This window comes from Mesoplodon bidens, assembly GCF_964165515.1.
Source record: "Mesoplodon bidens genome assembly, chromosome: 8".
Taxonomy (NCBI): domain Eukaryota; kingdom Metazoa; phylum Chordata; class Mammalia; order Artiodactyla; family Ziphiidae; genus Mesoplodon; species Mesoplodon bidens.
The window spans coordinates 54,260,735-54,277,997 of record NC_138165.1 but is presented as its reverse complement, the minus strand read 5'-3'; the positions used below and the strand labels follow the sequence as shown (position 1 = coordinate 54,277,997).

At 37.5% G+C, this 17,263-nt stretch overlaps 1 protein-coding gene across 1 annotated transcript in view; it reads right to left on the bottom strand.

Moving 5' to 3' along the window:
- Positions 1 to 17,263, bottom strand: part of LRP1B (LDL receptor related protein 1B) — a gene marked incomplete at its 3' end in the record, with an annotated part of 2,330,707 nt that overhangs the window by 1,850,727 nt on the left and 462,717 nt on the right. The window contains exons 21-22 of the mRNA XM_081243013.1: positions 2,783 to 2,864; positions 541 to 1,408 (exon numbers count right to left, since the gene is read on the bottom strand). Coding sequence (XP_081099139.1) covers positions 541 to 727 — 187 coding nt within the window. The 5' untranslated portion in view covers positions 728 to 1,408; positions 2,783 to 2,864. The remainder of the gene's footprint in view (positions 1 to 540; positions 1,409 to 2,782; positions 2,865 to 17,263) is intronic.

The window sequence follows — 17,263 nt, the reverse complement described above, 5'->3', positions numbered from 1 at the left end:
ACGGAGTCTGCCCCAGAAAGAGGCTACAGAGAGGAAACGGGCTGGAGTCGGCGCTTTCCCCTCTCCACAGACCCTGAGTGCAGCAGGTAAGGAACTTAACCCTGGAGATAAGTTAAGGGAGCACACACTTAACGCGGAGCCTCCGGAGCCCGCAAAAGCTCGAAGCCAAGAGAGTGAGCGCGGAGGGAAGTCTTAAAAACGCGAACGCTGATCCCAACATCTGCAGCGCTTGGGGTGCGCGGGCAGAGGCGCGCAGTCAAGTCCAAACGCTCCCGGGGGAAACGAAATCAGGACCCGCAAAGGGCCAAAGGAAAAAGCTGTGGGAGAGCCGAGGACTCGGGTAGCTGGTTCGGAAATCCCTCACCGCACTTCTCACCACCACCCCCACCACCCCCGCCCCGAGACCGGCGCACAGTGGCCCAGGGTCCCGGGGAGCGGGGCCGCAAGGACTTAACTTCCACACTCACTTATCTACAAGCGTCGCCCAGCAGGAAAGCCAAGGAAGACCGGGGAACAAGGAAGGGGGTAAGGTGTTCTTACCTCGGTCGGCTCCCACGGTCAGCACCTTGGCGACAGGCAATAATCCCGAGAGAGTGAGTAAGGCGAGGAGAAACTCGGACATCGTGGTCGCCCGGGGAGGAAGCCAGCGCCGGAGACTGCTCGGCTGCACCCTCGGCCAGGCGGCGGCGGCGGCGGCGGCTCGGAGCCCCGAATCGAGCAGCGTCATTTACAAATGTCACTGGAAATTCTTCAGCTCAGTGAGCGCAGCCAGTCCGCCTGGAGCAGGATGGGGAAGGTGTACGGATGCGCGCGTGGGGGGAGAGAGAGTGTGTGTGTGAGCTCGAGCGAGCCGCTCGTGTGTCTTGACTTTTCAATGCAGGGTACGTCTGATCTTACATCACGCAAAGAGGGGCAGTGAGAGACGCCAGCGGAGGCGAATTCACTGATTAATCACCCGGTCCACCACACACCCCTCCGTCGTCCACATAAATCACATCTATTACTTAGTTAAGAGGCATTTAACACAACAGGAAAATACCACCGCGAACTGAGAGCACCACAAATCACAATTATTTCAGTCTCCTTGAAGAGAAAGTAACTCCAAGCTGGTTCTGTAGGGATTTGGGTCTTTAGAGAGGAGGGGAGATTTCTGCATTGGGCTGAGCCAGCCAGGCGCCTGGGAAGCTCCGCATTTAACAGCCAGTTCGGAATTATCAGCCACCAGCGCTGAGATAGATGCTTCTCTAGGCAAAGCAGATTTGATCCCTTCGCTCCCTGGAAGCTTCCTTCCCGGGAAGGAAGGACTAGCCAAGTAACTGAGCTTCTCTTAGGGAAATGGTTCCCTCTGCTCGCCACACAAATGCAATGCTTTCTGAGCTGCACTTTTAACTTTTATTCTGAGTAGCACCTAGGGACAAAGATAAAAATTTAGTGACTCAGCAGAAACAAAAAAACCCAAAACAAACCCCCAAAGTCATCACCCGTTGCATAAGAAGGGAAGGTGGTTGGAAAGAGGCCCCTAAGCAGGGAACCATAAAGCGAACAACTTGCACTTTTACAGTGGATTTCTCTTTTTAAAAGGATACCTTGAACCATTTTGAATATGTTTTGATGCTTTTTTTTAATTGCTTCTTTTCTTTTCTTTTCTTCTTGCACATAGTATAGTGGTAGTTTAAGAAGTTTCCCAAACCATCGGAGGCATTAAAATGAATCAGTACAATTAAAAAAAAAAAAAAAGTTGTTCCTATGACCACTTTTTAAATATGATCATCCAAGAACCTAAAATTTTAGTTACTTGAAAATGGTTGAGTTAAAGCTTAGAAATCTTACTAGTTGAAGGCTTAACTTTTTTCCCTTGTGACATCAGTAATTCTTGCCTAACAGCAAAGGTTAAAAATGTTTTGTATTTAATGTTTAAAAACCTGAGATGGGTGTAAAGGAAAGCTATAAGGAAAGCACCAAACTAAGCAACAGGATGACTGAAAAGGAAAGGAAAGATGCTTTAAATACTTTATTCAGTTTACCAGTTGAAACTTATTTTAGATGAATGCCACCACGATGAGCTAGCTGCTTACTAGAGTAAAATCATCCAGAAACATCTTTGGATGCTTTTCAGAAACCATTAAAATTAGACTGGATCAAAGAACACAGGTGACTATGAGGGACATTGCCACTTAGTCTGTGATTATAAAATATGTTCTTTAGGTCAGTTTTGCCATATTTTATATATTAAGTTTATTTTCCCTTGTAAATTGACTCATTTCATGCCTAAAAGATGACTCATTCCACATTTAAAAGTTTATGTCTTTTTTCTTTTGAAGTTGTTACGCATATAATTTCACCTAGTCATTTTATCATTTCATATAGGAAACAAAGAGTTTTCCTATTTTACTTCATATAACAATTCAGAAACTTTGGAATGAGTGGCAGAGTTCAAAGAATAAGAGCGGGAGAAGGGTGAATTTTGAATGATGCTCAAAGTAATAAATATTTCTTTCTCAAGGGTCCACAGACTTCTGCATTCTGTGAAATACGTAGTCTTTCATTGGAACAAAGTAAGTGTCTTTCTGACATGAACCCATTCAGTCAACTAGGAGGTCAGCTATTAGGAAATCCATATCCACTTAAGTCTTGGCAATAAAACGAGGAGAGCTCACAAACCATGCTAAGCACATTCAGATGCTTCCTCTTCTATATTATTACTACCAATTACCCCCCATCTCAAAAATTGCAAGGTAGAGGAAAGCAGCCAGGAACAGTACAACCAACCAAAGACTCTTACCATGTACCAAAGTGCTGTGATTGAGAATCAATGACTCATTCACGTCTGCAGTATATGTAGCAGCCCTGGATTCCACTCACAGCTATTTAAAGGGAAAAGTTATGAAAGATAATCAGAGAAGTAAATTCCTGGCAGATTTTTATTCTAATATATATTCTCAATATGTTACATTTTCAATATGTAGTGCCTGCTAATAATAACTGTATTAAGTGAATTAGGCAGAATAAAACCCAGCTGATCTCTTTTAGATAATCTGGTTGACTTTTTAACTGCCCTGAATGGAAGAAAACCAAGGATGCATTGTCCACACATTGTGACCAGTATAATAAAGCAAAAGAGAATTCCTTTTCAGTAGTCAACAATCAAATCACAATGTGTGAACAACACATGATTCAAAATTATGGTGTAAAATAGTGGTAGCAATCGTGGAAGTTAACTGTCATATAGGCTAGTATACCAAGGGAAGATGATAACATTTAACATCAATTATGAATGATCCTCAATTTTATCTTTAAAACAAAGATTAGGACTTATTTTAAGAATGCAAATAGATGTTATTAACAAAGACCTAAATGGTATAAAAACACTCCATAGCAATTTGGTGGAAAAATGGATATTTAAGTATGTATCAGTTGTCAAGTGGGCACAAAATGTAGATTTAAATGCATGTTAAGCAGATTTTTAAGACAGAAGTTATAATAAGGACACTGGTTCATACCACATAGCCATAATAATATATAACAAACAGAGTAAATATTAATAGATACATATTTGCTCTAAAACTGAAATAAGGCCAGTGTCAAAAGGAAATAGAATAAAATTGTCCCATACACAGATCACTTGTATATGGTGGTTCTTCTTCCAAATATCCATTGAAAATGACCAATTCATTAAAAGAGAGAGTTTTTATGGGCATCAATGATAAAGGTCCAGGCCAAATTTGAGTTTTAAAAGTAAATAATTTACTTCTAGATTTTGAATGACTATCCAGATATAATAAATTACATATAAAAGAGAAAGCATAATTTCCTATGAAACGCTTTTATTTCCCATCATATATACTTTAATGAACAAGGAAACTAACAAAGTATATTATTCGTGAAGTGAGAATAGCTAGAGTTACTGTTCAAATTCTGTGTTCCGATGGCCCATTATAATTTCTTCATTCTAATCAGAGTTATTAACACTGACAAGTTAAATAAATTAATTCATCAAACTATACAATGTTATGAAATCTCTCATTGAGATAAATTAAACAAAGTAGAACCAATCATTCTTACTTTCTGCTCTAAAACAACACACGAATATTAATTATCAGTCAGTGGTAATCTTATATTTCCCAATTAGAGCCACGCTTTGGGTATATGTGATCAAACATCAGATTTCATTTCTGCTAACTTAATTATTTTCTTTGTGCTATTGGAGCTTTTGCCACAGACAGTAACAGTTCATGCACTACACACCTGAAAGCCATACTTGGAGGAGAACCTGTGTCTCCTAACAAACCGAGAAGGACAGTCTGTCTTATGGAAGTGATGTGTGTGAAGGAGAGTTGGCCTGAAAGTCAGGTTGCTAGGAATTTCTGTAGCTATCATTCCAAGGGCTGTTAGAGTTCTTACCCTGCCTTCCCACACAGAAAAGTTGCCAGGCAGCAGCAGACACAGGATGAGAAGGAAAAGGAAGGGGATGGTGTGGGGAGAATGAGAATTGTTAAAGAAACATTATCAGTGATTTAAAATAGAGTTACGCTGGACAAAGCCACTAAGGAAAAAACAAAAACAAACAAAAAACTTTAGATTCACTTTATTTCTCCAACTGCAGCATTTCAATGCATATCACATTTTTAACTGCTTTCCTTCAGCAGTGTGCTGTTTGGTAACAGGCAGTTTCAACGAGGACATGGGGATTTAGCTGAGATTAACACGAGTTTGGTGCAACTTTAATTCCCACCATCTGCGAAATATTAGAAGGTATGTACACCTGTGAAGAAAATGAAGGGTGATGTAATTATCTAATTAAACCTTGGAAAGTAGAAGTATTTCCAGGCAAATTAGGCTTTTCTCTTCGTATATGTCTCGACTTCTCTCTACCATCGTGATCCGTAAATGCTTCAAGATATACATATTACAGTGAAAAGCACAAATGATAGGCAATTATAACTTTCAAAGGATAAATAATAAAAGGTCAATACGGATTTGATTGTTTTACATTTTCTTTGACAAACTTTTGACAGTAGGGAGGAAAGGACTCTTTATGGATTTAGACAACCTCATCAGGCAACAATTGACTTCCATAATAATAACATAGACTCAAGAGACAAATCTTATTTTGCTTTTTGGATATGTCTTCAGAAGGCACAATCAGTAGTAATGCAGTCCATGTGTGTTTTAAGTGGGAGAGGGAGTTGGAATACAGATATACCCATCGAATCCTCGTTGTTCTACTCTTGTAGAAATAGCCCTTGAATTTCAACTCAGTTGCTGATGATAAGGCTTGTTGCTATTAGTGCTTTTTAACCTTGACATACTTGTGGTCAAGATGACCTCTGCATCATCATCTCTGTCTGCTAGAACAAAGTTAGTGTTTCATGCTGGGAGGTGGTTGCCAGTGGTCCATAGTCAGGATGCACTTTGTCTGAATAAACTTTTGAGGATTTTGATCTCTATCCTTTTGGTCATCATCTTTCTGCTCCTTAATTTTAGTTAAAAACTCTAAGGTTGTTGAAACTGGAAGGAATATCTCTTCCAATTTACCACATTTTACAGATGAAAAAAACTTAAAAGGAAAAGTGACTCTCTGAGGCCACATATTTTATTAATGTCAGAAACAGCCCTTGAATGAAGTTCCTGGTACTTTCTTATATTATATAGGGAGCCTCGTTGATATTCTTTTAGATTTTTTCTAGCTCTGAGGACTGGTAGCCCAGGGCATTCGAATTCGTTCATTCAGTTAATAGCTATATATTATGTAACAGCCACTGCACTCAGCACTGTGCAAATAGCTATGAAGAAAACACACATGGTTCTTGCACTAGCAGAGTTTCAATCTATATCAAAGGTCATTTCAGTGCTAATGGGCTGTTGTATGATCAGGTCACCAGATGGCTGTTCTCTTGCTCTCTGTACATCCCCTGCTTGACCTGCTTCAGCTACACCCTACTCATATGACTGACCTTCCTACATACTTGTCGCAGCCCAGCCAGTGATTGTTCTAATCTTTAGACCAGAACATCCCCACCATGATAGCTTTTCCAAGAGGGGTGAGGGGCATGCCCTCTGCTGGTTTCCCTGGTAACCTATGAGCCAACCTGAAGTCAGCTCCCCTTTTAATGGCAACCTCCTCCTCTTCCTTCTCAGAGCAGACTCCTGTCCTGTCCTGCCTGCATCTACCACACACAATGGGGTGTCGCTCCAGGACCTTGCTTCAGATATGTAAGATCCCCCTTTCAATTAAACAGTTGCTGTCTCTGTGGTGGACTCCGGGCTCTTTCTTCAGTCTTGAAGCTGGGCAACTACAGGCCTTGTAGGCCCATAGGGTGCAGCCCAACTGTCCTCTTTCCAGGATCTTGTGGGATGCTGTTGTGAACCATAGGTATTGACACATAAAGTCCACCGCTGAGACTTCCCAATAAAATCAGGGCTGAGTCTTTCTTGGAAAATATCTTTATGGATAAACCTTTACAGAGAAACCTGAGCCTTCTTATTAGAATTAGACTCTGAATAAGAAATCATAAAATCTATGTTCAAATATCTCGAGTGTTGATATGGACATTTATTCGATCAGCACATCGTTCTTTTGATCTAGAACTTGGGAGGAAATTCAGAAATGTTTAGAATTCAGAACATCCAGAAGTTTTGTCAGTGATAACACACAAATTAATCAACAGTCAGTGGATTCTGTTGCGCTGTGGATTCACATAGACTCAGAGGACAAAAAGAGAACATGGAAAAGTCTGGTTCAACTTCTGTTCACTTATTTATTTTTATTATAGCTATTCTTTTGGGACCCTTTCAAGTGTTTTATTCACTTTATATTTAGTAATTTCCTACTTAATATCCAAATGGTTTTTTTCTGTTTAGTTTTTATATAGTCTTTAACATTGCACAATTTCTATAACCTCCCATATGATATTTTTACATGGGCTTTTCCCTACATTAGGTACTCAGAGACTATTTGCCTTACTGTTGACTAATGGCTTTCCACTTTTTCCCTTAAACTTGTTTAATCTTTCTTATATCTGCTGTTCCCTGGTCTTTCTGCCATGAAATACATCCCTGTATCTGAAGTAAACAGGATAATACAATGACAAAGATAGAGGTTAGCTGTAGGCAATTGACAGAGAACTGAGAAGATGGGATACCAGAATTATATTAATTACACTTTATATATACTTTAATAAAATGAGTCACTGTTAAAATGTAAAAAGTACTTTGGAGCTACAGTATCTTTGGCCAAGTTTAGTTTTTTGTTTGGTTGTTTGTTTTTTGGGGATTTTGTTTTTGGTTTGTTTTTTACTTTAGGACAGGTATTTTGTTTTGTCTTGTTGGGTTTAATATGAAGAGTAATTATCTACATTTCTCTATTCCTTTATCTCATAAATTTAAAAAAAACAGTAAAGAGAAACAAAAAATTAAAAAAGGAAGAGAGAAGAGAAAAACAAACCTTTCTTCAAAGTATGCCTTGCTTAATTCCCACTGGGAACAGCTCTTCAGAGGCTGTCAGCAGCTCCATTTGGGCATGGTGCCCTGTCACAGGGTAAGTACTAAATAGGTGTGTGTTAAGTGCAGTACATTTAGTGTTGAGTTTTTATATTTTTAAAAAAAGTTTGCTTTAAAGAAAAGTTACAGAACTAACTTTTCCAAAACATTATTTATTTTTTCTAAGTAGAAAAATTCATTTCTCTCACATAGGAAATGTCTCTTGCCCTCTGAAAGTGCTTTTCTGTTATGAAAATTATACTTTTTAATCACAATAAAAACTCAGATGCAAAAAGGAGCTGTCTAGTCCAGAACAGAATGCCCTAATTTTGTGTCAAGCCTCTTTTTCTGGGAAGAAAAATAGTGACATTTGGACCTAGATATATTTATCAAGATTTGTGAAAATGTGTGATTTTATGCATGAATACTGACAAAGTTAAATTATAGTTGAAAGACCATTAAATGCTTTTATGACTTTCCATTGCTACATTCTGCATTGTAAATAGATTTTACCAAAGGTATCATTCACATGCTAAACCATACTACATAACAACAACAACAAAAAGAGTGTTAAGACAATGTTATTCACAAGCACACAACAGAAAAGTTAGAAGAAGATGAATAGCTATGTTTAGATATAGGATAACCAAGAATATTTTTGGTTATTCAGTCTTACATTGTGATTAAAAGCATTTACTTCTAAAAGAAGTACCAATTTGTACTTTTAGGTGTATATCAATCCTAATTTATTCCAATTTAAATTAGTTATTTTCTTGCCAAAAGAAAATGAATAGAAACTAAAAGAAATAGTTTTTATTCCCTTTACTGGACTTTGCCTAAAAACTATATTACCATGATATGAGAAAAAAGGAATATATATAATATATATATAATACATACATACATACATATATATGCCACATATTGACCTACATTCAGAGATTTTATAAGATTAATCAAAAGATTGTTGATTTTAGTCTTTACTTTTTATCTAAAACTAAGGAGATTAGTCAATTTGGACACTTACACAAAAGTACATCTAACCACTATGAAAATAGCTCAGAAAAAGTAAAATACTCTGTTGTTCACATATAAGAAAATATGTTAAAGGACAGATTATTCCAGGTCTGAATTTGACTGGGGAGTTTAGAGAATCAGTCATGCTCCAAGCTTTGCATTGCAAGTGAAAGCAAACTACAGGTTCAAGGATGATATGGAAGCAAGTGCCAGGCTGGTTTTGAAGCTCTGAAATTGATCCTCTCTGCCCCCAATTCCTCCATACACTTTAGATTTATGGAAGTCACAGTTTCCAAACTAAAATTAGAACACATTGCCTAATAAATATAATCATTGGGCAACAGGACATAATATTTCTACTCAAGGTGTTCCGCAGAAATCCTCTCTTTGGCCATAATAAATGTATAAAAACCCAAGAAATCTTAGTTACAAATTGTTTGTCTTCTTTTATTTAAAGTTTTATTTAAAGCTTTCAAGGTACATCTCAAATTATTGTTAGGGATTACTGACATATAACCCAATTTTATAAAAGCAAACATTTAGGTAGCTTTAATCATATGGGAAAGAGAGTTAATATCTTGTTTGATAATGTGAACAGGCTGTAGGACACAACCATACCTGCATGCAGGTGTTTCAAGTTAGCAACTTAAATGGTACTACATGTGATTTCACCATTTGCAACTGTGATAGTGGTGAACAAGCTAAGGAAGGGAGGTGCTCAGTACTCATACATGCCTGTTTTAAGATCAAAGCACACATTAAGCTCGCTTGTGTGAACATAATAGAAGTGAAAAACACGTGCTCTGAGTGAAGTGCACTGGGAAGCGCTTCAGTGGGAAATTCAATGGGGGATTAGTATTTGTGCTGGATGGAATTCACATCACTATCCTGAGGGCATGTAGATGTTAACTTTTAAGCTACCATGATTTGGACCATATTAAAATAAAAAGCAACTTTTAATCACAGTTTCAAAGCCTAAATGAAACATTTCCCCCATCACTTTAAAGAAAACACGTTTTGATCTCAGTTAGGTGCCACCACAGATTTTCATTTAGGTTTGGGTTGAAATGAAGTCTTAGCTACCAAAACGGAGTTTAGTTGAAGTAGCATCTGGCGCACAGGCTGCTGGAGTAGCTTTTCGCTGTCCCCTCATCTTCCTCCACTCCCAACCCCCCGAAAATAAATATCACCACCATTTGTTATGACTTTTCTGTGCAAATGGTTGGCTAACTCCTCCTTAGGAATATTATTTCAAAAGTAATTTAAATAACTTCTCACATTAATCAGTTTTAAAAGTCAGAGAGAATGAGGTGAATGACTCTGTTTTTTACTGTTTTATGCAACTAAATGTCTCCAGAAAAGAATTATCACTGGCATTGAACTATAATGTAGAAGAAACCTTGTTTGGAAGTTTGAAAGTGCAGACCAGCTCAGCGGTCTACACTGTCATACCTTTATGCTTTTAGAATAATAATAAGGCTCAGAATGCCATTTAATCCCACCTTTTAATATCCCTTTGTCTTTTATTGGGAAATAGTAGAAGCATGACAAAGACTATTTTTGTTTATTTTACTCAGTTTTGTTCTTTAGAGAAAAGGTAAGAGGAAAATGTGCCCAAGGGTTTACCCCTTTCCATCTAAACAAAATCTGAGAAAAAGCAGATTCTTCCATTCATAGTACTTGAGTGCCCCCTATAGGATACTCTTTATATTTTTCTTCCTGTAGCTAGGTAAGCATTTAAAAATTGTTACTGCATGGAATTTTATTTAAAATAAACATAGGGATTTCCCTGGCGGTCCAGTGGTTAAGACTTTGTCTTCCAACGCAGGGGGTACGGGTTTGATCCCTGGTTGGGGAGCTAAGATCCCACATGCCTCGCGGCCAAAAAACCAAAACATAAAACAGAAGCAATATTGTAACATTCAGTAATGACTTTAAAAATGGTCCACGTCAAAAAAAATTCTTTAAAAAAATAAAAATAAAAATAAAATGATAAAAATTGATGTATTTGAAATAATCAGTCCATGATATATTTTCCTTTCACTGTATATTCCTATCTAAAAAGCCAAAGCAAATTATCATTTTAATCACTTAATTGTTTCTCTGCTTTTGCTAAAAGTTTCCCCTACTCTAAAGTTCTGATTTACCTGCTTTTCTTTGGTATGTCTGCATTTATTGTACCAATTACTTTCTTTAAAAATATGTGTCTAAAAATTTTTTGTTTTTTGGATATAAGTATTTTGCTTAAAATATAAAATTAGCTATAATTAGCTATACGTTTTAGAAAATAAAAATAGGATAATCCTTGTGTGGGAGGAGGTCCAATTGTTGATCTGGCTGGGAATAGAATCTTAGAATTCCTTAAATTAACTTAACGCCGATTAACAGTAATGTAATAGAAATAAAGGAAGCATATACTTTCCTATTCCTGTCAGATTGATGTCAGGTGTGTGGTGCCTGAGATTTCTTGGGTTTTATAGGCCCTTTCTATTTGTACTGTAGCCTGGGGTTGAAAGGTGTGGTTAGCGAGAAGGGAAATAAATTCTAACTACAGTTAACTATGTCATATTCACCCTGCATTTATCTAGTTAAAAATATATATTCAATACATACCATGGGGACTTCCCTGGTGGCACAGTGGTTAAGAATCTGCCTGCCAATACCGGGGACACGGGTTCGAGCCCTGGTCCGGGAAGAGCCCACATGCCGCAGAGCAACTAAGCCTGTGCGCCCCAACTACTAAGCCTGCATTCTAGAGCCCATGAGCCACAACTACTGACCCACGTGCCACAACTACTGAGCCCACACGCCACAACTGAAGGCTGTATGCCTGGAGCCTGTGCTCTGCAACAAAGAGAAGCCACCACAATGAGAAGCCCATGTACTGCAACAAAGAGTAGCCCACACTCACTGCAACTAGAGAAAACCCGTATGCAGCAACAGAGACCCAATGCAACCAAAAAATAAATTTTTTTTTATTAAAAAAAAAGAAAAGGGCTTCCCTGGTGGCGCAGTGGTTGAGAGTCCGCCTGCCGATGCAGGGGACACGGGTTCGTGCCCCTATCCCGGAAGATCCCACATGCCGTGCAGCGGCTGGGCCCGCGAGCCATGGCCGCGGAGCCTGTGTGTCCGGAGCCTGTGCTCCGCAACGGGAGAGGCCACAGCAGTGAGAGGCCCGCGTACAGAAAAAAAAAAAAAAAAAAAAAAAAGAAAAAAATACCATGGCTGTGACTTTGCTATAGTCAGAGCAATCTGCTTAAGAGATAAGACTGTAATTAGAGGCTTTTAAAAATAGGCTATTGAATTTATATTCTATGTAATGTCCTTGGATCCAAAAAATGTTATTAATGTCTTCAGTCTAGGAAAAAAAAACACACACACAACACAGTTTTTGGCTAAAACCTTTTTGCTTTGAATTAGTTTATTTCTGAATGAGAAGCAGATGCAGCCAGTGGTAAGGAAGCAATGATGTAAGTGGGCAGTAAAAAGGAGGCCTTCATTTCCTTTCTTTCCTCTCATGCTCCTGTTCTCATGTATTTATTGCGTGCTTATTATTTGAAAGGCATGTTGCTTGGTGCTGGGATTACCTCAGCGGAAAGCCATGGCCCCTGTTTTCCGGAGCTACATGTCTAATGAGAAAATATAAATCCATCCAATATGTAATGGTACTACAGGAGAACCTATTACATTCACATTTCTATATAAACCTGCTGGAATCTTATCCCGTGTTTCTACATTCCCCATAGCAGAGGCAGCCTAAATTCCAGAAGCCTATCCCAGGTTGTAAAAAATAATTCTTTATCTAGTAAAGAATAATTTAAAGAGTGTTAGACTAGTTAATCCAATGATTCAGTACCAAATCTCCCTGGCTGCCTACCCCACTTTATAGATTCATTTCTACATTCTGCCACTTACAATCTAAATGATTTGTGTCAACTACTTAAATTTGTCAAACCATAATGTCCACCTCAGAAGACTAGAGATAATGCCAGGACCTCCAATGATAACAATTACTGGATTATGCTGACATCTGCTGTCCCTCTGCCAGGCCCTTCACTTGTATTCCACACATGGGAATTTTTCAGGTAGCCTGTTGCAATGTGACTGATCCATTTAATGGCCAATCTATTTAATGATGCTCATGTTCTAGGCAGATCCACTGTCCATTAAGCCACATTCTACAAGACTCACTGCTGTCCCCAAAGGAGATGATCAATCTAGCTGGAGAGATAAGATACAGACACACTAAAAGAAGATAACCAGGAATGAAAGGCAGCATATAAGAATTACAAAATCAGAAGTACAAAGTAGAAAGATAAATACATGGACTTTGGAAAACAGCTGCTGTTATAAAGGAAAGTGTCAGAGTTAAAATTTCAGTTAAACCTCAAAATATATCTGATATTTATAACAATAGAGAGATTGCAGATTCTTTCAGTTTGAAAAATGTAATAAATATACAAAATCATACTTGATCTATTTTTTCAGGATAATGAAAATAATCTGGTTACAGTGTAGCAGGAATTTTTAACAAAAAGATGATATGGAATTTTAGAAAGAAAAAAAGTTGTCAAATTTCTTACTCTACACAAAGGTAGGCAGCTGATAGATGCTATCTTGTTTTTGGTGTTGTAAAAATGTAAGCTCTTTTAAAAAATCATACTGGCAGATATACATATGTATATAAAACTTCCAAATTTCTAGGAAGACAGAAGTAAAGAAAGCTTGATTACTAACATCATGGAAAAGAAATGAAGGAGAGAGGGCAAAGAAATATATTTTAAAAAGGATGATGATTGAATAAGAACAAATGTACCTATTGCCACAATAAATGTGAATGCATTAAACACTCCAATTAAAATTCAGTGATTTGCAGATTGAATTTTTAAATCCAACTACATGTTGTTTATTTAAAATAATTTTGTTCAAAAAGACTGTTTTAACATCTCTATTTAGAAAATAGTGTACAAGGACCTGAGAATTCATGGATTAACTAGATATTTATAGTTCTTTCCTTCAAAGAAAAATAAAGAAATATCCCATGATAAAAACAATTATAGGCAAATATAACCTAAATAAATCAAGGGAAAGAAAACTGATGTCAGAAACTATTGAATTCTAAGGAAAGAGCACACATTTATAAAAGAGGATGCAATATATTGATAAAAGTTAGAAAAAATTAATCATTACCCCATATATATCTTTCAGTATAGTTTAAAATGCAAGAACATGTAAAACAATAATCAAAATAGGAGATATTAAAACACATCAAACAAAGACTTGTAGCTTTGAAAGATTACTGAAGTCACATTTATTTGGTCAAATTTATGAAATGTGGTACAAATCATTCTGATTTTCATGAATGGAAACTCATGTGTCTATAAATAAATATGTCATTTCTCCCCAAATTACCCAAAATATAATACAATCCAAAATTAAATTTCGATTTCTTCATTTGGAACTTGGCCAAATGATTTTGATATTAAGTTGGAAAAATAAATACACAAGAAAGCCAAGAGCAGGTTTACTAACAAGAGTAAAGGAGAGGATGGTATTTGCACTAGAAAACACTACAGAAAAATATAAAGCTATACAAATTAAAGACTGTATCAATGATACAGAAATAAACAGAAAGACCAGTTAAACCAAATAGAATTTCCAGAAGCTGCTTTAAATAGAATATAGCATAGCATACAGGTAGCTTCAATACAATGTACAAAAGTTATTCAAACAATTTTCTAATTATTGATAGGATTTTTCACATAAATATCAATGCATTCTCTACTTTATGTGGAAACATGATTTAAAAAATTTCCTGTGTCAAAAAAAAAAAAAAATTGGCACTGCCCACAATAGTCAGGTACAAAAACTAACCACAATAGAAAGGACTTTGTAGAATGACTTCCAAAGCTGGGTTTAGGAGTTTTTGAAATATATTAAAGGCAGAAAGCAAATTGGACAATCACTGGGATCATATGTGGCCACTGTCCAAAAACTGCATTAAGGGGTGTAAAAAAATTGGTAGGAGGACTAAATTAATGTCTTTGTCCTATGTCATTATTGGGAAGACCTTAAGAATATTCCAACTGTTGGCTACATATGCAACCTGTTGTTCCAATTATCAGCTCAGTCCAAAGTTTGCCTGACTGCAGGCATTTTATCAACCTGAAATGTCCCAGAACTTGGGGTACAGAACTGATCAATTTATTTTCAATTTTGGAATTTACTGAATAGAATCAGTAAATAATTGGAGGCAAAGCAAGTAGGTTATTATATGAGGAATGGCTACCCATTAATGGGCTTCAGTATTTGGAAGAACAAATACACATGAAAAATAGGGAAATTAATGTAATTCTTCTTTCAACGTTTTCTTCAAAAGGCCTTTAAGTGTTTTGATTCAGAGGCAACTAAAAATGTCACCGCAAGGCTTTAAGAAGTCCTATCTCTCCATCTCCCGGGAGAAACAGACAAAATGGTAAAAGTACACATTTGATAAACAATATCATTCTCTGGATTGCAAAGCCTTCCAGAATAAAATTTTCAGATGATATAAAGAGTGTTCAGGGCTTCCCTGGTGGCACACTGGTTAAGAATCCTCCTGCCAATGCATGGGACACCGGTTTGAGCCCTGGTCTGCGAAGATCCCACATGCCGTGGAGCAACTAAGCCTGTGCGCCACAACTACTGAGCCTGCGCTCTAGAGCCCGCGAGCCACAGCTCCTGAAGTCCGGGCACCTAGAGCCCGTGCTCTGAAACAAGAGAAGCCACCGCAATTAGCAGCCTGCGCACTGCAACGAAGAGTAGATCCGGCTCACCACAGCTAGAGAAAGCCCGCTCACAGCAACAGAGACCCAACGCAGCCAAAAATAAATAAAATAAAATAAATAAAATTTAAAAAGAGTGTTCAGGTAGTTGAATGTCCACTGTGAAAAGAAACTATAAGAGCAGGGTCTTTAGAACTGTGCAAGTAAACAATAAAGGACAGATCTATATGATTATGGGAAGAACAAAGTCATTGAGCAGAAGAAACAAAGCAAAATTTACAGAATAACGGGCTCTAACATTTTAGTCATGACCCTGAAATTTACCCGGGAAACACCACTACTGATAGCACTGGAGCAGGAGCCAAAAATTTGTTTTGTTTTGCTTTCTTATCATAGATCCAGTAGTATGACAGACAGATAATTTAAACTTTTGATATTCAGTGTTCTTATCTGTGAACTGAGAATAATATCTATTTGATTGAGTTATTGGTATAGTTACATGAGGTAATGAAAATAAAGGCACATAGTATGGTACTTGATATGTGGCTGAATTCTGGGCCAGAAATATTTCTTGAATCAAAAGTCGCTAGACACATCAAGATATGGTACCTCTTTAACCAAAAATGCCAAAATAGGAGAGTCCTATTAGTCCCACATGGAAAAAGATCATTGGACCTCATAAAAATCTATTATCAGCTCAGTGCTGTGTGTCACCTAGAGGGGTGGGACTGGGAGGGTGGGAGGGAGACGCAAGAGGGAGGGGATATGGGAATATATGTATGCATACAGCTGATTCACTTTGTTATACTGCAGAAACTAACACAATATTGTAAAGCAACTATACTCCAATAAAGATGTTAAAAAAATAGAATATAGCTCTGCCACATTAAAAACAAAAGACATTAATAACTGTCTAGACTGCGGATGGTTTTCAAACATGACTGTACATTACTGGGGAACTTTAAAAAGCTATAGCTGCTAGTGCCCCCAGAGTTTCTAAAACTGTTCCAAGGTGGGGTGCTGTCTGGATGATTCTACTATGTTATGTTCGTAGAGAACATGGAATAAGCGTCAGAAGATACAAGCTCAAATATAATAAAAAAAGGTGTGGGGGGGTAACACATCTTCAGGTGGGAAAGAAGACACAGGAAGCTGGAAGAATTATGATAACATTTGGATACTACAGAGAATTCAGAAATAAAATTGCAGGTATCTCTCTTTAAATAAAACATCTATAAGTGGCGGGAGAAGGAAGTGGGAGAGAAAATAACTGGCAGCAAATTACTTTATAAAGTGAATTACCTCACGAAAGTCATTGCTCCTAGAAATGGTACAAAAAGAGATTCAATGTAAGCTTATGTCTGCTTGATTTAAATTACATCATTATTTGATCTAGGGAAATGCAAAGCATTTTATTTAGCACATCCCGCATTAATGTTCTCTAATAAATGAGGTCTGGTAGGACAGCCTAGGTGACTATCACCATGTCAGTCCATAGAGTTTGAGGAAGATGCCCTTGACAATGATTTCTGGTTTTGAGAACAGCACCAGAGAATGATTATGGGCAGTGTTTACCTCACTGTGCTCTTGTAGAGATTATCTTCTGGCTTGAGGAGGTTGCTACTGTTTATAGAGCCTGAAGTTCAGGTGCCTCTCTCTGCCTGTAGGAATCCTAGTAAGCCAGAATTTTGTTTTAAAAACCTGGGGTTTTGTTTTGTTTTGTTTTGTTTTTCAATGTACTGAGCTAGAGTGTTCACTGCTGTATGAGGTGAGTACCATGGCAGCGCTAACAGACTGCGTGGTGCCCAAGGTTTTTCTGGGAAACCCAACATCCATGTCTCCAACTTAGAAGAGGCAAGATGCAAAAGCACTTAGAGACACAAGTCATTTTAGAACTAGAAGGGTCCCTAGGGACTTTCTCTTGGAACACTTCATTTTACCAAGAAGAAATATAAATATCCAAGACTTTACAGGAATTTTCCAATTTTCCATATAGCTAGTTA